Source organism: Papio anubis, chromosome 4 (genome assembly GCF_008728515.1).
Source record: "Papio anubis isolate 15944 chromosome 4, Panubis1.0, whole genome shotgun sequence".
Lineage (NCBI taxonomy): Eukaryota > Metazoa > Chordata > Mammalia > Primates > Cercopithecidae > Papio > Papio anubis.
In genome coordinates, this window is record NC_044979.1 from 137,156,147 (window position 1) to 137,182,841 (window position 26,695).

At 51.3% G+C, this 26,695-nt stretch overlaps 2 protein-coding genes across 11 annotated transcripts in view; one reads left to right on the forward strand and one right to left on the reverse strand.

Moving 5' to 3' along the window:
- The window catches only part of LOC101003586 (serine/threonine/tyrosine-interacting-like protein 1), a 41,781-nt gene extending 38,926 nt beyond the window's left edge, over window positions 1-2,855 (reverse strand). For 4 of the 10 annotated variants that reach the window (XM_031664906.1, XM_031664905.1, XM_031664903.1 and 1 more), the window contains exon 1: window positions 1,634-1,853. The gene's annotated coding sequence lies outside the window, so the exon portion shown is untranslated. Of the gene's footprint in view, window positions 1-1,567; window positions 1,854-2,385 lie in introns of those variants that run through there. The other 6 variants (XM_031664910.1, XM_031664907.1, XM_031664904.1 and 3 more) reach the window with 4 other exon arrangements.
- On the forward strand, window positions 1,756-21,636 carry MDH2 (malate dehydrogenase 2). The gene is made up of 9 exons (XM_003895851.3): window positions 1,756-2,044; window positions 8,980-9,148; window positions 11,564-11,647; window positions 12,119-12,228; window positions 14,516-14,641; window positions 17,658-17,735; window positions 18,483-18,582; window positions 18,945-19,096; window positions 20,424-21,636. The coding sequence occupies exons 1-9, from the start codon at window positions 1,979-1,981 to the stop codon at window positions 20,553-20,555; spliced, it is 1,017 nt and encodes a 338-aa protein (XP_003895900.1). The 5' UTR covers window positions 1,756-1,978; the 3' UTR covers window positions 20,556-21,636.
- The last annotated feature ends 5,059 nt before the right edge of the window (window positions 21,637-26,695 follow it).

Here is a 26,695-nt window from a genome sequence, read left to right on the forward strand (position 1 = left end):
ACTTTTTTTTTTTTTTTTTTTTTTTTTGAGACAGTCTTTCTCTGTCGCCCAAGCTGGAGTGCAGTGAGGTGATGAGGTGATCTCGGCTCAATGCAACCTCCACCTCTGGGGTTCAAGCGATTCTCCTGCCTCAGCCTCCAGAGTAGTTGGGGCTACAGGTGTGCACCATCATGCTGGGCTAATTTTTATATGTTTAGTAGAGACGGGGTTTCACCATTTTTGGCCAGGTTAGTCTCGAACTCCTGGCCTCAAGTAATCCATTTCAGCCTCCCAAAGTGCTGGGATTACAGGCATGAGCCACCTTGCCTGGCGGTGTTTGTTTTTTAACTTTAATATACACAAGGCCAGGCGCGGTGGCTCACGCCTGTAATCCCAGCTCTTTGGGAGGCTGAAAGGGTGGATCACGAGGTCAGGAGTTCGAGACCAGTCTGATCAACATGGTGAAACCCCGTCTGTACTAAAAACACAAAAAATTAGCCAAGTGTGATGGCGCGCTAATCTCAGCTACTCAGGAGAATAAGGCAGGAGAACTGCTTGAATCTGGGAGGCAGAGGCTGCAGTGAGCAGAGATTGTGCACTGCACTCCAGCCTGGATGACAAAGACTCTGTCTCAAAAAAATAAAAATTAACATTAAAAAAATCTATTATATATACATATATAGAGAGAGAGATGGGGGGTCTCACTATGTTGCCCAGGTTAGTCTCACACTTCTGGCCTCAAGCAATCCTCCGGCCTTGGCCTCCCAAAGTGCTAGAATTACAGGCATGACCCACTATATGGGGCCACATCTCAGCTTTGGAAGGTCCTCTCTCACACAGCGCCTACCCCCATCCCAATCCTGGGTTAAACGTACCTCCTCTGCGTCCCTACAGCACTTCACACTTCTATTGTTGTTCATTTGGGCTGCTTGCAATTTACTTGTCTCTCCCACTAGACTGAGCTCCCTAAAGGCAAAGAATGTGTAGATCCTGTTCTCAGCAGAACACTCAGCTCCCAAATTGGGCTGGCGTATCTTTTTTGAAAATTTTTTTTCTTTTAAAAATGAAATATAGAGATTGGGTCTTGCTATGTTGGGATTACAGGCGTGAGCCACTGCCCCCAGCCAGGCTGGCATATCTTAGCAGTTCAATAAAGAAGTGGAAGAGAGGAAGGAGAGTACAACAGTCGCCATAAACTCTCTTGTATTGATACTTTTTATTTTCCCCAAGACAGAGTTTTGCTCTTGTTGCCCAGGCTGGAGTGCATTGGCGCAATCTTGGCCTCTGCCTCCCAGATTCAAGCGATTCTCTTGCCTCAGTCTCCCAAGTAACTGAAATTACAGGCGTACGCCACGACGCCCGGCTAATTTTTTGTATTTTTTGTATGAATTTTTTGTACGAACCCAAGGGTCTCTGCAACCTGGGGGACGACGGCCCGGATCTGAGGAGATGACCCCTTCCTCCCACCCCGCCCAAGGACTCTCAGCCTCCCCAACCCGTGCCTTTCCGGAGCTCAGAGCCCCCGCTGGTCTCCAGGGGCGGAAGGGATGGGTTTGGGTGAGGACAGGGTCTCGGGTCTGGGACTCACTCCACCTCCCGGGCTGCGCGACTCTGGCCAGGTTCCCTGTCCGAGCCTCTCTGCGTGGGACCCCACCTGGAAAAATGGCTCCTCTAAGGCGCTTCCAGCCTAAAGCCCGTCCTCTTCTACCTCTTGGGTGCGGACTGCCCCTCCCACTCCGACCACAGGTCCCCCACCGGCCACGCTATGACCCAGCCAAACACCACGGTTGCCAGGGGCGTCCCGGAACCTTCCTTTCCGACTCCCGGAAGTGGCCGTGATCTCACGAAATCCCGGAGGTGAGCGCGACCGGAAGTCCGGTCACTCTCGCGAGGCCCCACGGAGCAGAGCCGGGACCGCTGCGGAGTGTGGAGGTCGTTGGAGTCACTTGCCTGTCAGCAGCTCCTGTGTCTGTCCGTCGGCGCCCCTCCCGCTCCAGCCATGCTTTCCGCCCTCGCCCGGCCTGCCAGCGCTGCTCTCCGCCGCAGCTTCAGCACCTCGGCCCAGGTAGGCCCGACGAGGGGCGGCTTGCAGGCGGAGCACCCCCCCGCCCCGGCCCGGGCCGGGCCACGTGCGTCCCCGGTTCGCGAGCAGCTCTGACCCTCTCCAGGCCAGCCTGGACCGCAGGGCTGCCCGGCACTGGCTGGAGATTGTGGCGCCCGGGGCAGGCCCTGACACTGGCCTGCAGATGCGGGGGAGAAAGCCGGGGAGAAGGGGGCGAGGTAGTCCCGCTCCAGGGCCGGTCCATTTATTTGGCAGGGCTCCCCCCAGGTCTCCCAGATTCCCCAGAGGGCCTGCACGCCTTCAAGGTTAGGAAACCGGGGCTCTGGATCTGAAAGTAAACTTACGTTTTTTCCTGCAGTTTTTCTTTGGTTTAATATAGCTAATCTCCTTCTTGCAGCATCCGTGTGAGTTGTGCGTGAATAAAAGAAATCGTATAATTTCTGACTCCATAGTATGGACAAACCGAGGCTAGAGAACTGGGCCAGGGTTACACAGTCATCTGGCCAGAGGATTAGAATTCAGCGCTTCTGACCTGAAGACGGCTTCATCTTAACCTTTCTGGAGGATCTCTCCTACTGTGGGCGGACTGAGCCTGCCGCCAGGTGTCTTAACACAGTGCTTGACTTGGCCAGCGACCACTTAAGCCTAGGCTATTTTTAGCCATCTTCTAGAACGGTGGTTCTTAAACTCTGCTGCGTGTCAGAATCACCAGAAAGCTAATAAAAAACAGAGGCCTGGTCTCATTGAAGAAGCATAAGACCGGGGTTTCGGCATTTTTACCAAGTGAATCTAATTAATTAAACCTAAGTTTGAGAACCCAGGAGGTGCCCGCATTGCCTTTTAATTACGACACCCAGGAGGGAGGTAATTTTAAAGGGGAATCCAAATTTATCATTGAACTTCTCTCCTCCGGTTTCCTGTACATCCAGTTCATTTGAAAAATAAATACAAATGCTCCTGGATTGATGGCTGTTTCCCGTACCCATCGCAAGTTGATAATATCCTAAGTCAAAAGGCGAGTTTAACTTTGTATATTTTCAACTCGCATTGGCTTCCCACACGCAACCCCATCGTAAGTTGAATGTACCAAATGCTTTTGAGCTGTGGTAAAGTAGGGGCCCAGCTGTATACAGATAAGTCCATTAAGTTCCTGTGCTTGCCAACGACTATGCTGGGTGCTGCAGGGGATACCAAATTAAGTGAGAAGTGGTACTTGGGACAGAAACGAGTAGGACAGGTGGAGGTGATGAAGGTCTTAGGGAATGAGTAGACTTAGGACAGGTGGAGGTGATGAAGGTCTTAGGGAATGAGTAGACTTAGGACAGGTGGAGGCGATGAAGGTCTTAGGGAATGAGTAAATTTAGGGTAGGTGGAGGCGATGAAGGTCTTAGGGAATGAGTGAGCTTAGAACAGGAGGCGATGAAGTGTGGGGGAGGGGCAGCCGACCGAAGGTAGGACAGGGAAGAATGATGTCCCGGGAGAGGTTGAGTTTTGGTAGGCCCTTCAGATATGTGACATATTTATTAAGCTAGGTACTGGAAATACATCGGTGAACAAAACAGAAGTCCCTGCTCTCATGGAAATTACTAGATATTTTACTTATTGCCCCACTATAAGGTATCTTAAAATAGTGATGAACATACAGGAAAAATGGGGATTGTAGGGTGCTTGTGTTAGGGAAGAGGGTACCAATTTTATTTATTTATTTATTTATTTTGAGGCAAAGTCTCTCTGTCGCCAGACTGGAATGCAGTGGCATGATCTCAGCTCACTGTAACCTCTGCCTCCCAGGTTCAAGCGATTCTGCTACCTCAGCCTCCTGAGTAGTTGGAACTACAGGCGTGCGCCACCACACCCCGCTAATTTTTGTATTTTTAGTAGAGACGGGGTTTCACCATGTTGGCCAGGTTGGTCCCGACAGAGTCTCACTCTGTCTTCTAGGCTGGAGTGCAGTGGGCGCCATCTCAGCTCACTGCAACTAACTCCTGGGCTCAAGTGATCCTCCTGCCTCTGGCCGGGCTGGTCTCCTCCTTGGCCTCCCAGAGTGCTAGGATTACAGGCATGGGCCACCACTCCCAACCAAGGGTAGCAATTTTACATCAGCCAGGGTAGGCTCACCCAGAATGAGATGTTTGAGTAAAAGTCTGAAGGAAGCAGAGATCACACCATATGGAAAGAGTATTCCAGGTACGGGATACGTCTCAGGACGTAGCTGAGAGCCCTTGGAGAAGCATGGGGCATGCCTCTAAGGTTTGAGAACATGAGGCTAGGGTAGTTCAGAGAAAGCAGTGGAGGTAACAGAACAGGCCTTGTAAAATTTTCGTTTTTTTCTCAGAAATAGGGTGGCCATTTGAGGGTTTTCAGCTGCATAATGACTTGCTCTTCCTTCCAATTAGCAAGATGGTCTTAGAAGCGAGAAAAAGGTGAATTAGGAGTTCAGTGTGGTCATCTAGGTGCAGGTGGTAAGAAATGGTTACATTCTGGGTGTTTGTTGATGGTACCAGAAGGGTTTGCTGATCTGTGATTGGATAAGGGTCATGGATGACACCAAGGTATGGGGCCTTGGAGTTGGGCTGAAATAGATAGGCAAGACTTATGGAAGAGAGTGGGTTTAGGCAGGGAGAAGATATCAGGAGCTCAGTTTTATTTATTTATTTATTTATTGAGACAGAGTCTCGCTCTGTCACCCAGACTGGAGTACAGTGACGTGATCTCGGCTCACTGTAGCCTCTGCTTCCTGGGCTCAAGTGATTCTCTCACCTCAGCCTCCCCAGTAGCTCGGATTACAGGTGCTGCCACCATGCCCAACTAATTTTTTTTGTATTTTTAGTAGAGATGGGGTTTCACCATGTTGGCCAGGTTGGTCTCCAACTCCTAACCTCAAGTGATCCACTTACCTCGGCCTCTCAAAGTGCTGGGATTACAGGTGTGAGCCACTGCACCCAGCTGGGAGCTGAGTTTTAGATATGTTCATTTTAAAATGCCTGTTGGTCATACAAGCAACGTTGTTGAGAGGGTAGCTGATGAAAGCAGAAAGAGAGATGGACTCGAGCCCATGGTGCAGTGGTCTCCAGACTTTGGATCTTGTTTTTTGTTTTTGTTTTTGAGACGGAGTTCTGCTCTTGTTGCCCAGGCTGGAGTGCAGTGGTGCGATCTCGGCTCACCTCCGCTTCCTGGGTTCAAGCCATTCTCCTGCCTCAGCCTCCTGAGTAGCTGGGATTACAGGCAGGCACCACCACGCCTGGCTAATTTCGTATATTTAGTAGAGACAAGGTTTCTCCATGTTGGTCGCACTGGTCTCAAACTCCCAACCTCAGGTGATCCACCCGCCTCAGCCTCCCAAAGTGCTGGGATTACAGGTGTGAGCCACTGCGCCCAGCTAGAGCCTGTATCTTTAATAGTAAAAATGTAGAAAGCACATAGCTCCAATATATTTACTGATACATATATGTACTAATATATACATTACAATATAAACTGAAGTCAAAATTTTAAAACAAACATAACACATTATAAGGTGTTAAAACTTACAGATAAAGACGGTGTTACTGTATGTCCGTTTTCAACACAGTTGCCAAGCAGTGTGCTGTTGGTAGCCACTCTGCCCCCCAGCAAAGGTCAGCAGGTCTGGAAGACAGCTCTTTGACAAGGAGATCATGATCTAACCTCCGGACCACCAAAGATTTTCATCTCATTGCAAAGCATGGTAAAGATTACACTACTTAAGCATCGTGGTTTTGTAAATATTAACTTAAGCTGATGACGTCCTGTAATATACAAACAGTGACATCACCCTGACACAGTGAAAGCAATCAGTGAAACAGTCCTCTTCGCCTCCCTCCCCCATGTTGTGTTCACCTTGTATACACGTGGGACTGATCCATTTAAGTGCCCTAGTGAGGGCGCAGGTCAGTCCATTTCTTGGTAAAGATTAATTCTTTGTTAGATAAAGATAGAGACAGGCCGGGCTTGGTGGCTCACACCTGCAGTCCCAGCACTTTGGAGACTATGGTGGGAGGATCACTTGAGCTCAGAAGTTTGAGACCAGCCTGGGCAATGTGGCAAAACTTCATTTCTATAAACAAAAAAAACGAAAATTAGCCGAGCATGGTGGTGCACACCTGTAGCCCCAGCTACAGCTAAGGTGGGGAGGATGGCTTGAACCGAAAAGGCAGAGGTTGCACTGAGCCAAGATCGCACCACTGCACTCCAGCCCGGGCGACAGAGGGAGACCCTATCTCAAAAAGAAAAGATCTGGCCAGGCATGGTGGGCTCCCGCCTGTAATCCCTACTTGCTTTTGGGAGGCCCCGGGGTGGGGAGGGATCGAGGTCAGAGATCAAGACCATCCATGGCTGGCTGGGTGAAACCCGTCTCTACTAAAATACAAAGTGGCAGACGCGGTGAGCCTGTAGTCCCAGCTACTCCAAACTGGCTGGGGAGGCAGGAGAATGGCGTAGACAGGAGGCAAGCTTGCAGAGTGAGCCAAGATGACTCACTGCACTCCCAGCCTGAAATGGTGAGACTCCATCTCAAAAAAAATGCTCACACAAAAGCATCTTCATCCTCAAGCCCTGGTGGGATTGTCCTGGGTACTCCTGTAAAACCACTGCCTAAGCTGAATGCTGGAGGCATGAAAGCTTTGGAAGATTTTTTTTTTTTTTTTTTTTTTTGGGCAGAATCTTGCTCTGTTGCCCAGCTGGAGTGCAGTGGCTGATCTCCATGAGCTGCAGCCTCAGCCTCCTGGAGTTCAAGCAGACCTCCTCAGCCTCCTGGGCGGCTGGGGTTGCAAGCACATGCCCGGCTGGTACCATGTTTTGAATGAGGTTTTGCATGTTGAAGCCAGGCTGGTCTCGAACTCCTGACCTCAGGTGATCCACTCACCTCAGCCTCCCAAAGTTCTGGGATTACAGGTGTGAGCCACTGCGCCCAGCCCAGAAGATATTTTTTAAAGAGATGGAATCCTGCTCTGTTGCCCAGGCTGGAGTGCAATGGCACCAGCATGGCTCATGGTAGCCTCAGCTCCTGGGCTCAAGTGATCCTCCCACCTCAGCCTTCTGAGTAGCTGGGACTACAGGTGCACACCACCATGCCAGCTAGATATTTGAGCACAAGAGTGAAATGATTAAAACTTTGATTTTGGGGAAGGGTGCTTCGGAGGTGTCGCTGGGTACCTAAGTTAGATAATGGAATAGAATGAAGAGGAGGAGTGGGTCAGGAGGGAGGTTGAGCTGCCAAGTTCTTCATGTCCTGATTTGATGTCTCTGATAAGAAGGAGGCGGCAGAAGATGGTTCTAAAAGTTTACGTTCAGTGAACACAAGTGCCATTTGGGACCAGGGATGGAGGTTGGGGGCAGGATCAATGGACAAATGAGTTTGTGGAACCCATGGAGTGCCTAACAGAGCTGGGAATGCAGAACTGGGATTTGGGAGTCCCCAAGACTCACACAAGATGTGGGAGTGAGAGTTGAAGATCCAGAAGTGGATGAGGCTGCCCGACCTCAGGTTCTGAGCGGGTCTGACAGGTTCAAGTTTCCAGGCAGCCAGGGGTTCACCTTTAAAGCAACTTGAAACTCAAAAACCTGTTTGAATTCAAATGTGGGTTGTGTGCACTTCCACAGTTTAATTTCCGGAGCAGAAACGCACCGTGTAAGCGTCTTGGTTCGGATTTTGGTTTGTTTGGTTTTGGTTTCTGATAACCAAAGCCTGTTATTAGCTGGCCTCAGCTACTGTAGAAGATTGTGCAGTGATGCTGTCAGACCTCAGATGACCACACACGGTGCCAGGAGTTCCTGTGTCTGCCACTTGGTTTGCCTCTTCCCCCACTGGCAGCTGCCTGCCTACCAGGAATCGGCTCTGCTTCTCATTTGTGATTTTAGATCAGAAACAAGCTCCCTGGGGGTAGCTGGAATTTTGGTCAGACCTTGAGTGAGACATAGAGGGTAAGAGTGCCTTTGAATAACGGGAGTGATTGCCAATTGCGGGGCTCACAGGAGCGATTGCCGGATGTGGGGCCGGGTCACTTTCACCCCATCACTTTCCTAACTGTTCCAAGCTGAAATGCCCAGGGCCAGCTGTTACTTTGCTGCCTGTTCTTCTGATTAGCCTGGTATGAAACAGTGATTCTCAAACTGTTTGATATCAAAATCATCTGGGGAAAATGGCAAAAATGCCAAGGCCTAAGCCCCATCCCGCTTCCAGGAGCCTAGTCTTGGGTGGGCTTCATTAGCTCAGCAGGTGGCTCTGATACACACCTAGGCTGGAGAAACGGTATGAGATACTGGAGCCCAAGATGACAGATCTGACTCGCCTAGGAGGGTTGGAGCCTTTCCCCATGTACATAACCCCTTCCCCCTCTTGTTAGGCGCTACTCATCCTGCCTGAGGCTCCAGCCACAAGTTTGCTGCCTGGATGAACCTTCCCTGATTCCCCACCCCTGCAGGGAGTTGATCGCCGCACCCTTGTCTGCCCTCTTGCACAAGGGGCCTCTGTGACAGTGTTCTTTCTGCCCCTAATGCATCTCATTACCTGTCTCCTCCAGAGCCAGCAGGAATCTTCCTGCAGCCTCAGTTACCAGGAGGCCTGTTGCTAGGCACTCAGTGTGTTCATAGTTTGTAAAGCTGCAGGTTGGAGGTAAGGCTGCTATTACCAGTCCAGCTGCCTGATGGAGTCCAGCTTGTTCCTCATCTTTCAGGAGGGTTTTGAAGTGCCCTGAGTATCACAGCCTCTACAGGCGTAAATTCTCCCCATTTGAAAGTGGACCTTTGGAATGAAGGTCCTGAATTCTTCCAGAATGAGACTGATACAAATACAATGATTGTATCTGGCTTTGGCAACTGCAGTAAAAAGAGGCCAAGTGCAATATTTTTACAGGATACCATGTGAATCCTTTTCATGCTCATTTCGTCCTAAGAGTCCTTTCTCTGTGCCTCTTTTTTAGAACAATGCTAAAGTAGCCGTGCTAGGGGCCTCTGGAGGCATCGGGCAGCCGCTTTCACTTCTCCTGAAGAACAGCCCCTTGGTGAGCCGCCTGACCCTCTATGATATCGCGCACACACCCGGAGTGGCCGCAGATCTGAGCCACATCGAGACCAAAGCCGTTGTGAAAGGTACTGGGCGCGTGACCCTGGAGACTTGCCTCCTGTCCCCAGTAGGCCAGGATCTGAGTTTTCAGTAAGATTCTTAGATGAAACTAAATGTTTAGAGACCTGGGGTTTCTCTGTTTGTTTTAAATTTAACTTTTACAAGTAATTACACCCTGTTGGACTTGGGTCTGTAAAAATTGAAATAGCAGTGTCTTTTAGAAATGTGAGGTACCCTAATCATCCCATTTTCTACTTTTTCTGATTTGAAAAGTTGTATGAAGATGGAGAAGAGGGAAGTGTCAGCAACCTGTGGTGAGGATTTGGGGACAGTAAGGTGGTGGTCCCAGCTGCGGGCTGCCTTCCCTCTACCCCAGCGTTGTCTTGCCAGCTTCTCAAAAAGCACGGCCTCTTTGGGAAACCTGCCTGTCCGTGGAAGGCAGTGTCGGATATTCAGTAAATGTTGTCGGGAAATGATTCACTGGACTCAATGCAGCGGCTCATGCCTATAATCCCAGCACTTTGGGAGGCCAAGTCAGGAGGATTACTTGAGTCCAGGAGTTCAAGATCAGTCCAGGCAACATGGCGAGACCCCTATCTCGACAAAAAGTACAACTAGCCAGGCGTGATAGTGCGTACCTGTCATCCCAGCTACTTGGGAGGCTAAGGTAGGAGGATTACTTGAGCCCAGGAGGTTGAGGCTACAGTCAGCCCTGATTGCACCACTGCACTTCAGCCTAGGTGAGAGAGTGAGACCCTGTCTCAAAAATAATATCATCCATAAATATATATATTTATATATGCTGTTTATTTAAACTTCGCAATATATCAACAGTTTTGCATGTCACCAAATTCTTTTTTTTTTTTTTTTTTTTTTTGAGACAGAGTATCTTGCTCTGTCTCCCAGATGGAATACAGTGGCACAATCTTGGCTTACTGCAACCTCCCCATCCTGGGTTCAAGTGATTCTCCTACCTCAGCCTCCCGAGTAGCTGGGACCACAGGCGCGTGCCACCGTGCCTGGCTACTTTTTGTGTTTTTAGTAGAGACGGGGTTTCACTATGTTGGCCAGACTGGTCTAGAACTCCTGACCTCAAGTGATCCACCCACCTCGGCCTCCCAAAGTGCTGGAATTACGGGCATGAGCAACTGTGCCCAGCCCAACTTCTTGATAAAATTATTTTTAAAGCTGTAATTTATCATTTATGATAGCTCCGCTGTTGACCATTGACTGATTCCTGTTTGCTTCTGTAAATATAAATATATTAATATAAGCTACAGTACGTATCTTTGTCTTTACATCTTGTTTAAGTCTTAGAGTTCTAAACATAGAATTAGTAGGTATGAATATTTCAAAGCATTTACTATAAAGCTCCAAATTGCTTTCCAGAAAGGTTCTACTGATTTCTTTCCCCTCCGACAGCATATGAGGATACCGTGTCTGATGGCGTTTACATGAGTCTTAAGTTGGTGTAAATAACTGGGGAGGCTGCCTGGCAAATTTTATGTTCATGCACCTTCCAGAGTTCTCTGAACGGGTTGCCCATTTTCTTTTGGGCTGTATATTTGGGTTAAGAAGGCTCCTGCATTAAGGAAAAAGTCAAGATCAAAGCAGATTTTGGATATTTTAGCAAATTTCCCTGAAATCTTTGAAAACATACTTTTTCCTTCAGATGATAGGAGTAAACGAAATAGTAATATTTAGAGTCTGTCAGCACAGGGTGTTTCCTTTCCTGGCCTTCATTGCCTTCTGATCAAGGAGTTTGGGCCGACACAGTGGCTCACACCTGTAATCCCAGTACTTTGGGAGGCCAAGGTGGGTGGATCACTTGAGTTCAGGAGTTCAAAACCAGCCTGGCCAACCTGGTGAAACCCCTTCTCTACTAAAAATACAGAAATTAAACCAAAGGTGGTGGTGCACGCCTGTAATCCCAGCTACTTGGGAGGCTGAAACAGGAGAATCACATGAAGCCGGGAGGTGTGGAGGTTGCAGTGAGCCAAGATTGTACCACTGCACTCCAGCCTGGGTGACAGAGCAAGACTCCATCTCAAAAAAAAAAAAAGGAGTTTTCATCAGGATGGTGGTGGAAAACGAGCAGCTCCTCATTCTGACTGGAAGCCAAGAGTGACTTACAATGCTCACGAGTAGGATGAAGACAAGCAGTGGCTCAGTTTGCTTTTGTGGAAACCTGGAGGGCTTGACCCATTCTAGCTGGGGCCTGGGCAAGGAGAGGTTGGGGAAAGCAGGGTAGAAGGGGAGGGTTCCTGCCACAGGGATTGTCAGCTCGCAGGGCAGTAGTCGTTAACAGAAGGAAGTCACGTTACAGGTGGGGCTTCTAGCCTTTCTCGAGGCCATTAGTTGGCATTAAGGCCAGGGCTGAACTTTCCAGGCCTCTCTGAATCAGAAGCGGTAACATTTCTCTTTTGGGGTGTGTGTTCTAGGCTACCTCGGACCTGAACAGCTGCCTGACTGCCTAAAAGGCTGTGATGTGGTAGTTATTCCGGCCGGAGTCCCCAGAAAACCAGGTTTGTGTTTGAAAGCCTTGTCTGGTACCTCCCCACTTGAAGATGTGGGGATTAAACCCATTTTCTGTTAAAAGTGGGTTTAATCCGGTTGCTTTTTCGTAGGGAAAATGCCACCAGCTCCCGTTGCCTGTGGGGTAAAGGTCACATCTCTTTGTTGGCCTAGGATCAAAGTCGTCTTGCCATTTCCCTGTGCCTCTGTGCACAGACGCCGTTCCCTCTCCTCAGCCCCACACTACCTCGGGGGTTCTTATTAAACCTCTATGGTCCTCAGATATTGTCCTCCCCACTCCACCCACACAGACCTCACTTCTGGCACTCATCGTGCTGGATCGTTTACCCTGCAAGAGAGACTGACTTGAAACGAGGACCTTGAGTGGCTAAATTTCCTGTAACAGCTGACGCTCAGCACATTCTGCCTGTCTGGAAATTTGTGGTGTTCTCTGTTAACATCTCATATCGGATCATTTCCAGGCATGACCCGGGACGACCTGTTTAACACCAATGCCACGATTGTGGCCACCCTGGCTGCTGCCTGTGCTCAGCACTGCCCAGAAGCCATGATCTGCATCATTGCCAATCCGGTGAGTGTGGCAGCGCCCGGCCCTTGCAGCTGTGGCGGGCGCTTAGGCGCTGACAGTGCGTGGAAGGCTCATGATTTGCAGCAGAGGCTGCTGATGTGCTGGGGAGTTGGGGGCTACACAGATGAAGGGGCTGAGATGGAGAGGTCGGGTGCACTAAGCAGAGGCCCGTCCGTGCGTTTCCTAGGGACCCCTTCCGGCATGAACTGAACGAGCATTGGGAGCGTTGTCACAGCCGCGAGCTTTGGGCAGATCCCATCTCTCTCTGCTTTAGTTTCCTCACTAAAGAGAAATCCATTCTCAAGGCTCCTTTCGGCCGTGATTGTGGTGGCCCATTGATTCCCTTTTTGACACAGTAGCTCCTACTTACCCAGGGCAGTATGTTCCAAGAGCCCAGTAGGTGCCTGAAATTGTGGAAAGTACTGAGCCCTGTATGTACCATGTGTTTTCCTAGGCATACACACCTATGATAAGTTAATTCATAAACTAGGCACAGTGAGAGATTAACAACAACTAATGGTAAAACAATCATTACAAGAGACTATAATAAAAGTTATTTATTTCCTTTTAGTCAGGAACTTTTGCCTTCTTGCTTAAGGGAAGTACTTAATGACTTCTCTGATTTCTCCAAATCGCCAGCATCACTATTCTTGCGCTTTGGGGCCATTATAAAGTAAAAGAAGGCAACTGGAACACAAGCATTGTGATCTCTCAACAGCTGCTCCGATAACCAAGATGGCTCCTAAGTGACTCAGGGACAGGTGGTGTAGACGCATGAGTATGCTGGGCAAAGGGTTGACCCCTGTCCTGGGCGGGATGGAGCCAGAGTTCATCCTGCTACTCAGGATGGCATGCAGTTTTTTTGGTTTGTTTTTGGTATTTTTTTTTTCTTTTTTTTTTTTTTGGCTCTGTTGCCCAGGTCGGAGTGCAATGGTGCGACCTTGGCTCACTGCAACCTCTGCCTCCCGGGTTCAAGTAATTCTCCTGCCTCAGCCTCCTGAGTAGCTGGGATTACAGGCGCCCGCCACGATGCCCAGCTAATTTTTGTATTTTTAGTAGAAATGGGATTTCACCATGTTGGCCAGGCTGGTCTCAAACTCCCAGCCTCAGGTGATCCTCCCGCCTCGGCCTCCCAGAGTGTGGGGATTACAGGCATGAGCCACTGTGCCCAGCCGGTTTAAAACCCATGAGTTATTTATTTCTGAAATTTTCCATGTAGTAAGTTCAGACCTCAGTTGACTGCTGGTAATTAACACAGCAGAAAGTGAAACCATGGATAAGGTGGGACTGTCTGCATTCTCCTCAGGATTTCCATTCCTGGGCCTGTCGTCCCCATCCCTTCACTCACAGTCGTAGACACATACAGCCCCCAGGCCCCACTCACTGGATTTTGCTTACTCTCAGAAGCGTTGAGTGCCACGCCCTCATTGAGGGTGGCCGTGGTTCCCCAGCTTGACCTGCTGGGCCTTGTGCTCGTTTAACAGCAGCCCCCTCACTGCTCCTTCCCGGCAGAGCCTGGGTCCTGGTGTCTGAGGATGAGGATCGATTGAGGTGAAGGGGCAGGGACCGTGATGTCACTGAGAGGTGTGGAAGCCAGCAGGCATGCAGAGCTCGTGCTCCTGGCCTCTGAGGGTCCTGCCTTCCCCAGAAGCTCGCCCTCCTCACGGTGGTGGGTCACAAGTAGAGAGCTGCTGTTCCCTTTGTTAGTGAGCTCGCCATTGCCTGATAGAAACCTTGCCTTCATGTCATCTTCTGGTGTGCCGGGTGATGTGTTTGGCACTCGCCCTGCATGAAGTCGTTTAGTCTTTACAACGACTTCATGAGGTCGTCATTTCTCCCGCTTACAGAAGAAAAAACTGGGTCCCGGGGAGTTAGGATGACCTGGCCAGGGTCGTAGCACAGAGGGAACAAGCTGCCAGTGGACCTGCTTCCTTGGAGCACACAGCCACTGTGCGCCGCCCTCCCATCAGGAGTGGCCCTGCCGCTGTGAGTCCCGGCCGCACGGAAGGTGGCCTGTGAAGGCATCATCACACATTTCAGCTGATAGCTGAAGGGCCACCAAGGGAAGAAGCATCCTCTACAGTTAAGGGTTTCTTTGTTCACGTGGTGTGGCCTGTCCTTTGTGGCGGGTGGCTTGCCAGTACACAGTTATCAGACAGGGCAGGTTAATGTGGCGTCTTTGGACTAGTTAGACCCTTGGGAAGGTCTGACAAAAAGCCCTTTTCCTTCTGTGGCTTGGCCCTGCTCTTGGAACCTAGGGCAAGCCACGCCTGTCTCTTGGATGTCCTAGGTTAACTCCACCATCCCCATCACAGCAGAAGTTTTCAAGAAGCACGGAGTGTACAACCCCAGCAAGATCTTCGGCGTGACGACCCTGGACATCGTCAGAGCCAACACCTTTGTTGCAGAGCTGAAGGTAAGGGCGGCGTGAGTGTTGCTCAGGTGACCTTTCTGAACTTCTCCCGCCACCTGTGCTCATTTACGGGCATGGAAGACACTAGGGCCTGCCCAGGTCGCATGTCACTTGGGGGTTTTCAGTGTGTTGAGAGTTCGCCCTCTTGGTGGAAGCAGCCCCCGTGTTTCCTGTGGGTTCCGGGCACCTGGCCCCAACCGGCGGCAACTCTGGCCAGCGTCTGTCTCCCGGCTCTCGCTGTCTTCCTTCTCGCCGAGAGCACTGTGGGTTCACAACCTTCTCTGGGCTTCTCAGTGGCTGGACTTGGACGGGGCTCCCCCAGTCCTCCCCTTTCTCCTTCCCACTGAAAACTGGTCCTAGGTGGATTTACCTGCTGGCCACTAGATAAAGGGTGGGAAAATTAACAAACATGAAGAACTGAGGAAAGTGGCGGAAGTCCCAAAGTATCAGAATTGTTGTTGGCCCTGGTCCCTGGCACTGACTTTTTTGGGTTGCCTGTGGTACCTTACCCTGGAGAGTCCGGGCCTGGCCCCTTGGGCTGCTGGACTGAGACTGAGCTGCTGGGTGTGGCTTGAGGTCGGCTTGATTTGGTGCCAGTGCCAGGCCTGGAGTCCTCAGTGCCTTACACAGCCTGCTTTCAACTCGCTTCCATTGTGGAGCCTGCAGAACCACTTCCTTTGGCCCCAGAAAGGATTCCTCTTGAACTTCAGCCCTTTTCGTTCTGATGGCAGATTTGAGGTTATGCGCACGGCGTGGTGGGAAGTGCACACGCAGCACCCTCAGCCTCCATTTTACTCCTGAGTGCCAGGCACATCTGCTTCTGAGGAGTTAGAGGTGCAGACACGGCAGCACGTACCTGAGGGCCTGGTGCTGGGGCTCTGTTACAGGTGTGGGGATCAGAGAGGTTCGAAAGGCATGGCCCCAGGCCTTGGAGTTCCATGGAATGGGAGAGAGACTTGAGTCCGAGAGACAGTTTAAGCCAGGCACGGTGGCTCATGCCTGTCATCCCAGCACTTTGGGAGGCTGAGGTGGGAGGGCCACTTGAGACTGCAGTGAGCTGTGATTGCACCACTGCACTCCAGCCTGGGTGACAGAGCAAAACCCTGTCTCTTAAAAAAAAAGAATAAAAGACAGTTTGAGTGAGCAGGTGGGCACAGGTATGTACAGAGTTCCCCTGGGATTGCCACAGTCTGGAAGTGGACACACCAGGCAGGGTACCACCTCCCACCTCCAGAGGCACAGCCCCTGGCGTCCTGGAGGCAACAGAGTTCATTCTCGTGGGCTCTCAGGGCTGGGCATACCCCAGGCCCTAGTCCTGCCCTGCACCACAGCTGCCACTAGCTACATGTGGCTATTTATGGTTAAATAACATTAAAATTGTATCCCTCTTCCACACAAACCACATTTAAGATGCTCTGTGGCCACATATGGCTCCTCTGTCCTCACAGGAAGTCCTGTTGGGCAGTCCTGTCTCAGCCTTGAAGCTTCACTGTTAAGAGTTGGGGACAAGGGTACCTTGGCCCTTGTGAGATCCCCTGGCCCCGCCTCCAACAGTGAAGTGGACTGTCATTACCCCCGGCTGCCTGACCTTCTGGAAATTTCCTGTATCGTATCAAGAATGCATATCAATCCTTAAACTTCCAAAGGCTGGTTCCTCCCTCATCCTCTCACCTGCCATATTCCCTTTCAACATGACTCCAGGACCTCCCAGGCCAATGCCACGTTCCCCTTTGCTGCAGAGCTGCCCTGTCCCCTGTCTTAGCACGCACCATTGGAACATCCATTTCTGGGAGTCTTGTATTCGAGGACAGGCCTCTGGAAAGCAGGGCTGTGTCCCTTCCGCCCCATGTCCCTAGTGACCGCACAGTGCCCGCACCTGTGTGCTTACACACAGCCAAGCTAAACCTCTCAGGTCTTTGGTCCCCAGCTCCATGAAGCTGATCCTGCTTTGCCCGTGCATGAGACTGATCCTCCCTCTCCCAGGCCAGCCTCATTTCCCAACCTAGGGCTGGGCTCTTGAGCGGCCATGGCCATTGGGGCAGGTGGTTGTTCCCTCCCTGCCATTACTCCCACCAGGTTATTGTCTGTTTTAAGAAATACTTGGTTCAGCCGGGTGCAGTGGTGCATGCCTGGAATCCCAGCACTTTGGGAAGCCAACACAGGAGGATGACTTGAGCCTGGGAGTTCAGGACCAGTCTGGGCAACATGGCAACACCCCATCTCTACAAAACATTTAAAAAACATAAGTTGGGTGTGGAGATGTGTGCTGCTTCAGAGGCTGAGGTGGGAGGATGATTGAGTCCAGGAGGCAGAGGTTGCAGCCAGCCAAGATTGTGCCACTACACTCCAGCCTGGGAGATAGAGAACCTATCTAAAAGGAACCTGTCTAAAAAGAGAACCTGTCTAAAAAAACAAAACAAAAACCTGGTTCACAGATTCTTGGGGGTGTGGTACCTCCAGGTTAAGAAATGAGCCTGCCTCGAACTGTGGTGTTTGGACCCATAGAGTCAGTTTGTTCTTTCTGTCTCGATCACTGTTTGAGGCGCCAGACTTCTCACCCCTGGGTGCCCTGGAATGGGTTTGAATTTTGCTGCGTGGGGCCTGAAGAAAAGGGAATTTGGATTGTTCTGTGTGGGGAGGAGTCTGGGTTTGTGCCTGGGGAGTGGAGCCGGCTCTGGGAAAGAGGATGCCAGGCCTGGCGGGGGGGCCTCTGCAGGGGGCAGCATCCTCCTGTGCCCATCCCCAGTGGGCACAAATGCTCACTGTGAACGAAGGACCTGCGGTGGCCTTGCCAGATGGCGGCGAGCCCTCACGGCACCTGCTGGCGCTCATGCTCAGCCTTTTGGGGCACCATGGCAGGAGATCCAAGTGCAGCAGGGGCTGGACAGGGCCTCCTCCCAGCTCGCTGTTCCACCCTGAGTTCTCGGGGCTTTTCCAGTGTTGCGGCTGTGGATGGCTGTGACATGTTTCATACTGAAAGAGCTTGTTAACTCATCCAGCTTCACACTTTGTTCACCAGGGTTTGGATCCAGCTCGAGTCAACGTCCCTGTCATTGGTGGCCATGCCGGGAAGACCATCATCCCCCTGATCTCTCAGGTATACGCATGTGACCTTGTGAGGGGCTTCCAGGTCAGGAACCCCTTTACCAGGCCCTGCTCTGAGGCGGTCCGGGCAGACTGGAGAAGACCTGACCGTGCGCAGGGTTTTGGAATGGCTCCTGTTATAGGCAGCCCCGCCCTTCTGCTGCAGGGTGGTGTCAGTCCTGGAGCGGAAGCTGCTCAGGGCCCCGCCAGCTCCAGCACGCAAGGAGAACCACTGTTGGGAACCTCACTGGGTTACTGGTTAGGCCGGAGCAGGCGAGGTGCTTTTTTCAAAAATGAGTCCAGGGCTGGACACAGTGGCTCATATTTGTAATCCCAGCATTCGGGAGGCCGAAGCGGGAGGATTGCTTGAGCCTGGGAGGTTGAGGCTGCAGTGAGCTATGATGTACCGCTGCACCACTCAAGCCTGGGCGACAGAGCAAGACCCTGGCCTCAAAAAACAAATGAGTAGGGGACTCACCACACTTCCCAACAGAGTTGATTTGACTTTGTCTTGTTTTTTTAATGTTTTTATTTTTTTTTTTTTTGCTGTTCCTTGTGGAGCAGGGCTACCCCACAGGCAGTGTGCCCAGAGTAGTGTGTCATTTTTCTATAAAAGTTTTCTTTTTCTTCTTTACAGAAAACCTTTCCCATGCCTTGGTGATGGGACGGAGAGGAGAGGTCGGGAGTAGTGGGAGCGGGAGGCGGTGGGTCTGGAGTCGTGGGCTGGAAGCCACTCACTGACCCCACGCTTGGCTTGCAGTGCACCCCCAAGGTGGACTTTCCCCAGGACCAGCTGACGGCGCTCACTGGGCGGATCCAGGAGGCCGGCACGGAGGTGGTCAAGGCTAAAGCCGGAGCAGGTAGAGTCTTTGGCAGCCCCGGGGCTGGGTGCCAGTGAGGCCCTGCAAGAGCTCAGGGTTGGGGAGAAATGCTGCTTGTCCCTGGGCACGGATGGTCCTTTTCGGTGTTGACTTGCAGTTGCCTGGTGGAAAATCCCTGTGTGAGAGGGCAGCTCGGCCTGCTTTGTGGGGTTAAGAGTCATTTTTGAGGATGGCAGAGCCAATTCCACACCATTCATGTATAAGTAAAAAGAAATTAGGGGTGCTGACTGAAATTCTCGACTGTCAGGCTGGAAGGTGTGCAGGTTTCTTGGCTGGCGGGATGACTCACCTGGGCATCACGGTGTGGCGCCAGCCTGGTTGACCTGCCTGTGCCCCCCTAGGCTCTGCTACCCTCTCCATGGCGTATGCGGGCGCCCGCTTCGTCTTCTCCCTTGTGGATGCAATGAATGGAAAGGAAGGTGTTGTGGAATGTTCCTTCGTTAAGTCACAGGAAACGGAATGTACCTACTTCTCCACGCCACTGCTGCTTGGGGTACGTATCCGGGCATGGGTCCTTCTGACTGTGGAAGAAGGAGCGTTCCCTCTGCTTAAGCCTCAGGAGCTCTCCCCAGCCCTTTGTGCAGTAACCTCATGTCCCTGCCTGGCAAGTGCTGGGGTTTTCGAGGGTGGACGCACACCTGAGAAAGAACTGGGAGGATCATGGACTGTGAAGGGCGAACCTCCCAGCAAGCGGGTCTCCTTCCCCGCAGTTTGACAGCGGGTGCCCAGCAGCCACAGGAATGTTGACTGATGAGACACTCCATCTCCAGGCAGCCCAGGGAGGCCTCCCCACCCTGCCTGAACACCTCCCTGTTGCTCCTTGTTAGTCTTGTTCTGACTGCGGGGGCTGCTAGGCCCAATTCCTCCTCCAGAGTGTGTCCTGTCCAGACAGCCTGAGTCTTCAGCAAACAGAAACCCTTAGGTCTCACTCATACGCCCTCAAGCCGAGTTTCCATTTCTCACCTGTGGGCAGAAATCAGGCAGATGTGTGGTTACCTTCGTCATGTGACCAGAAAGTATCATGACTCTTTGGGCCACCCCAGGGCCTTTCTCAGAGATGCTCCAATGTGGAAAGATCCTTCAGCTGTGGTCCCAGGCCTTGGTGAGAGACAGGCACTCGACAGTGCAGTTCTGTCCTCGTGTCGGTGCAGGTGTGTGGTGTGGCGGGGCCTGCAGGTGAGACGCACCCGGCTGTCATAGGCCCTCGAGCCAGGGGAGGCAGTAGGAGAGGATTGAGTTGAGGTGAGGACTGAGGCTGTCGCCAGACAAACTGCTCAGTTTCTGGAGGTGAGACGGTGGCAGAGACATCTGTTTTTGCCAATGTCAGACATTTACCTACTTAGTGACACCTGATTCAGGTGACTGTGACAATGTTTTCAGTCCTTTACCAACCTTGCGGGGAGAGACAAAAACCCAGAAACAGGCTCTGTTGGGGAGAATACTGTGAAGTGTTCCTGATGATTGAGTGCCTGTCGTCCGGGTGCTTGTCGCACTGTCCTCGTGTGCACCGAGGTAGATGGTGCTTGTTCTATAGCTAAGGAAACACATTTGGAAGGTCATTCATTGTCCAGGGTACTTTTCCAGGCAATGACAGTGCTGGGACCCCTGCCTGGCACCCTCTGACTCTGAGCCTCACACTCCCGACCGCAGCTCAGTCCCACCCACCCTGTCAGCAGGGTGCCCCCAGCAAGGCACCCAGAACCCACAGGTGTAGACAGACTCCTCGGCGGGGCTGATGAAGTGACAGGTTGGGGTTTCTGTAACAAGCACTTTCCTGGAAACTTCATTTTAACATGTTCCCATCTCCCTCTGTCCCTCAGAAAAAGGGCATCGAGAAGAACCTGGGCATTGGCCAAGTCTCCTCTTTTGAGGAGAAGATGATCTCGGATGCCATTCCCGAGCTGAAGGCCTCCATCAAGAAGGGGGAAGATTTCGTGAAGACCCTGAAGTGAGCTGCCGTGACGGGCAGCCAGTTTCCTTAATTTATAAAGGCATCATGTCACTGCAAAGCTGTCGCAGATGACCTTTGTATTTTAATTTGCTTTGGTGATGATTACTGTATTAACATCATCATGCCTTCCAAATTGTGGGTGGCTCGATGGGCACATCAATAAAAGCCGTCCTTGATTTTATTTTTCAAGGTCCCTTCTGTCAGTGCTGTGCTTTCTTCCCTGTGAGAGCTGACTATAGCGTGTCTGCCACCTCTTCATTACTAATCAGAACTAGATGATGTTTAACTTAGACTGAAGCGTGACGCTTTCATCAGTAGCTTCAAGAAAGTCTAAAATGTTAATTGGTGGAATTGGACACAGTATTCACAGGTTACCTGTACGTGCTCCTCCCGTCCCTCCTGTTGGCACCCTTGCATCGCCTGGGCCTGATTCCTCTCGGGGGTGGTTCACCTCCACAGGGTCATAGTTCAGCGGTGAACGCCTGGCAGCCGTTTTCTGGCTAAGCAAACAGCACCTTTCTCTTTGAGCTTCCTCTGCTGACCTCTGTCCCCCTTGGGATTTCATCTTCTGACCGAACCCTGATGTTCAGTGGCAGAGACAGCTGATGGCCAGAGCTGTGGGGACACCAGGCTGGGGGTGTGCATGGACACCCCAAACCCCAGCTGCTGTGTCAAGGCTGAGGACGCCGTGCCGCCATCAAAAGGGGGTTCCACGTTTTCCATCAGTGGCCTAAAGAAGGGACTTCGTCTTATTGAGGAGTGGGGAATTAAAGAGATTTGACTCCCTTTAGTGTTGGGGGCAGTCCATTCCCCAGACGCTGCGGCCTCTGAAGTGGAAACTGAAAGCTGCATACCTGGGAAGGAACTTTCTAGCAACAGGCAATGGCCTTCAGTGGAAGAGGGAGGGCTAGAGGTGTGCCCAGTACTTGGATGTTCATCTGCCCACAACAGCTTTTTTTTTCAAAAAAGCTAAAGCTGAAATGGATTTTATCATAAAGGATCACATTGTTTTCTTCTACAAGTAATACATGTTCATTGTGTAAAACCCAAAAAGCAGCTAAAAAATAAAGCGGGAAAGGAACCACTGGTAATATTTGTCTTCTCTTGCATATTTCATAGGTTGAGTGAAGGAAGCCTGCTCTTCAGGTTATCTGCCACTGAACAATCCCAGCCCTCTCCAGTCTGGTGGCTTTTAGGCTATTTCTGTTCATATCTCCTGACCCTGGGGGTTGTCAGTGCTCAGCTGGGTGGTTCTGTGCCCACAGCTCCCACTGTAGCCTGGAGGCTTGGCTGGATTGGAGCACGCGAGGCTGGGGTTTGGGAGATGCCCGGACAGCTGGCCTGTTCCCCGAGGTCTTGGGCCTCTCCTTCTTCATGGGGCCTCTATAGCGAGGTCCACAGGTTCCTTGATGACTCGGTTCCCAGAGGCAAAAGCAGAAGCCGTCAGGCTCTAAGGCTTTGGCTGAGAACTGGCCCAGCTTTGCTTGCACTGCGTTCTCTAGGTTAGAGCAAGTCATAAGGCTCCCACCGACGTGGGCAGGAACCACACAAGGGTGTGGCTGCGGGAGACCTGACCCTTTGGTGGCCATTTTTGGAGATGAGCTGCCCCCCACTACATCCTTTCACTGTGTATTTGCCCTTGTCACTTTTCTAAAGTTTTCTGTAGAGACAGGGTCTCTGTCGCCCAGGCTGGAGTGCAGTCATGTGATCATGGCTCACCGCAGCCTCCAACCCCTGGGCTCAAGCGATAATCCCACCTCAGCCTCCCCAGTAGCTGGGACTATGGGCGCCTGCCACCACACCCGGCTAATTTTATCATTTTTTGTAGAGATTGGGGACAGGGGAACGGGGGGACTTGCTGTTTCCCAGGCCGGTCCTCCCGGCCTTGATCAATCCTCCCGCCTCGGCCTCCCAAAGTGCTGGGATTACAGGCATGAGCCACTGTGCCCCGCCATTCTTTTCACAGCTGGATAACCTTGAGGGTGGATAACTCGGTGGTTTCAGTTTTCACTGCTGTAGAGAGCAGGACTCTGAGCGTGGTACTTTAGCGCTCTTTCCTCCTGGTGGTTCTGTGTGCAGAACACTATGCTGGCTGTATTTGGGGTGCATTTACCATTTTATGGGATCCTTGCAACAACCCTGACAGGACCTGGGACTCAAGCTAGGTCAGGTTGTGTCTTGGTTGAGGGTGGTCACTACCTCTCCATATAAACCAAGGGCAGGCCGGGCGTGGTGGCTCAAGCCTGTAATCCCAGCACTTTGGGAGGCCGAGGCGGGTGGATCACGAGGTCAGGAGATCGAGACTATCCTGGCTAACATGGTGAAACCCCGTCTCTACTAAAAATACAAAAAACTAGCCGGGCGTGGTGGCGGGCGCCTGTAGTTCCAGCTACTTGGGAGGCTGAGGCGGGAGAATGGCGTGAACCCGGGAGGCGGAGCTTGCAGTGAGCCGAGATCATGCCACTGCACTCCAGCCTGGGAGACACAGCGAGACTCCGTCTCAAAAAAAATAAAAAATAAAATAAACCAAGGGCTACCCCGTAAGAACCCCCCAGAGAGTGCTCAGGATACTCCCACTGGGGTGGGAGGACTGCTTGAGCCCAGGAGCTCGAGGTTGCTGTGAGCTGTGATTGCGCCACTGCACTCCAGCCTGGGAGACACAGCGAGACCTGTCTCAAAAAAAAAAAAAAAAAAAAAGGAAGAGGCCCATTTCTGGCTCCATCTCAGAAGTTCAGCTCTAGCATCCTAAAGGGAGGACCTGGAACCTAGAATATCCTAAATTCTTTCAGATGATGATGAAGGGGCCTGGAGATACCAGCTGTCCCTGGGCTATTCACCCTGTAGGCCTACCCCTGCCTTCCAGGGCTTATAGATGAGTCAGGTACTGAGAATCCCCAAGAAAAATGCAGAGGAAGTACTGTGGGACTCCAGAGGAGGGAGAGTTACTTCATGTCTTGGCAGAGCGTCAAGGAGGACTGCCCCTATCAAGATCTCTAGGAGGAGGGAAGAGGAGGAGGAGGAGATGGCATATGCTCTGGCTCTGCAGGCTGGGCAGGATTTCAACCAGCAGGGAGGGTGGGATGGGCGTCTTAGGCAGCTGCCAGAGCAGACAGGCCGAAGAGCTTGTGGATGGCAGGAACAGAGCGTCCCAGGAGCTGAGCAGGATGGTGACACAGCGGCCAAGGCTGCTCACACTCCACCAAGGGCTGGTTGGTGGGGGAGTCTCATTGACCCTGGAGCCTGCTGCTGGACCTAGCTTCTGCTTTTTAATTTTAATTTTTTTTTTTTTTTTGAGATGGAGTCTTGCTCTGTCGCCCAGGCTGGAGTGCAGTGGTACAATCTCGACTCACTGCAACCTCTGTGTCCCAGGTTCAAGCAATTCTCCTGCCTCAGCCTCCCGAGTAGCTGGGACTACATGCGCGCCACCACCACACCCAGCTAATTTTTGTATTTTTAGTAGAGACGGAGTTTCTCCATGTCAGCCAAGCTGGTCTCGAACTCCTGACCTCAAGTGATCTTCCCGCCTCGGCCTCCCAAAGTGCTGGGATTACAGGCGTGAGCCATGGCACCCAGTCCAGATTCTGCATTTTCTAGTCAGATTCCCAGAAATGTCTGAGCTGCAGGTGCACATGAAGTAGGAGCAATGTGAAGGCAGGGACCACTCGGATGCTGGAGACCAGAGATGGGATGGTGGTGAGTAGGAGGGGAGATGGCAGTGACATGGAGGAAAAACAGCATCTCCCAGCCCCATTTCTGCCACCCAGAAGTCCATCAGGCAGTTGTCAGTGTGGATTAAACCCACCACGCCTCTACCTCCAAGCTACAATTATCCATCCTCCCATCCTTCGGGCCACCTCCTCACACAGAACTCCTGTCCCCCTCGGTGAGGAACAAAAGACTAGTGGCTGCATGTATGGTGTTAATGACCAAAATGAGGTGGCCAAGGCCTTTGCCACGGGAAGCCAAGAACCAGTCTTTGTTTTTGGTTTTGTTTTGTTGAAATGGAGTCTCACTCTGTCACCCAGGCTGAAGCGCAGTGGTGTGATCTCGGCCCACTACAACCTCCATGTTATAAGTAAAATGTTTATTCAGAAACAGAATGCTTGTTCCCCAGTACCACAAGGAAAAATCAGCATTTAGACAAAGAAGTTTTCTCAGTAAGGTAATTTTACTTTCTGCAGAAAGGGTGCTCCCTGCGGATGGAACAATGGCGAGAGCACACCTGAATAAAGGAGGGAAGCAATTTTTATCCTTTACGCAGCTTTTCCTTGCTACTGTGTCTTGTCTCCATTGGCTGGAGCTAGACCTTACAATTAAACTGAACCTGAACGGCTAACTTAAAACTTTTCTAAATAGGTCAAAGTAATGGAGAACAAAAGAAAAGAGGAAGTTGCTTATGAAAAGACTTAGAAAAGTAATAACATTTCCTGGCGGGCGCAGAGGTTCACGTCTGTAATCCCAGCACTTTGGGAGGCTGAGGTGGGCTGATCACGAGGTCAGGAGATCAAGACCATCCTGGCTAACACAGTGAAACCCCATCTCTACTAAAAAAAAAAAAAAAAAAACCACAAAATATAAGCCAGGAATGATGGCACGCACCTGTAGTCCCAGCTACTCGGGAGGCTGAGGCAGGAGAATCACTTGAACCTGGGAGACAGAGGTTGCAGTGAGCTGAGATTGTGCCACTGCACTCTAGCCTGGGCAACAGAGCAAGACTCTGTTGAAAGAAAGAAGGAAAGAGAGAGAGAGAGAAAGAGAAAGAAAAGAAAAGTAATAACATTTCCAAAGTAATAACATTTCCAAATAAGGAAGCACAGCCAGCACAGATATCTTGGTTAAAGTACAAGAACATAGAATGTACTATGTGCCTGTGAGCATATGTAGCACAAATATGTTGGTTAAAGTACAAGGACATAGAATGTACTTATTCTCTTATATCTAACAGCTACATAGGATAGGGCTTAACAAAGAGTTATTAGCACAAAGCAAGGAGGTTTGAAGGAAGCTAGTCTTTAAAAGAAATTATTTCTAACACTTATGATTTATTCTTTAACAAGAAGAGAAATTTCAAAGAGGAAACATTTTACTTTCTACACTCCTCCTCCCGGATTTGAGCAATTCTCCTGCCTTAGCCACCCGAGTAGCTGGGATTACCAGCACCCACCACCATGCCCGGCTAATTTTTGTGTTTTTAGGAGAGACGAGGTTTCACCATACTGGCCAGGCTGGTCTTGAACTCCTGCAGGCGATCCGCCCACCTCGGCCTCCCAAAGTGCTGGGATTACAAGCGTGAGCCACCGCGCCCGGCCTTTGTTTTGTTTTTGAGACCAGGTCTCCCTCTGTTTCCCAGGCCAGAGTGCGGTGGTACAATCATAGCTCACTGCAGCCTCCACCTTCCAGGCCCAAGCGATCCTCCCGCCTCAGCCTCCTGAGTAGCTGGGACTACGGGCATATGCCACCACATCTGGCTAGTTTTTGTATTTTTTTTTTTTTTTTTTTTTTTTGTAGAGTCGGGGTCTCTCTATGTTCCTCAGGCTGGTCTCCAACTCCTGGATTCCTCCCACATCGGTCTCCCAAAGTGCTGGGATTACAGGCACAAGCCACCCATCAGGTGGAGAATCAGTCTTTAAAGAACAGAGTGTGGGAGCAGGGGGCGCCCAGGGCGAAGGTAATTAGACAGCAGAAGAGTCCATCCCGCAAAGAAGCTGCTGTTAAGTCCTGGGGCCGCCCAGCCACGCTGGGTAATTACAAGGAAAGCAAGTCTCGAGTCTCGTCTGCGATCGCGGACAGGATGAACAGCTTAACCTACAACAACCCTGACCTCCACGAGGAGGACCTGGTCTCCCGCAGGCCACAGCTCCCCTGCAGTTCCCGCCTGCTGCCTGCAGAGGGAGCCAGAGGCTGAGGCTGCACCAGCCCTGCTCCAGCCCCGCGAGGTCACGGTCGGCGGAGTGCCTATTAGCATTCCAGAGCCAAATCCAGCTCCCGGCTCTGTCTGGTCTCCGCTCCTCTAGGCAGGAGGGACAGCAGCCTTCAGACAGCGAGAAGGGAGGTGGGAGTGGATCCAGGAGGGCGGTGGAAACCGGAGACACAGTATCAGTGCAGGAAGTACAGACACTGTCAACCTTGCCCAAGAGAAGC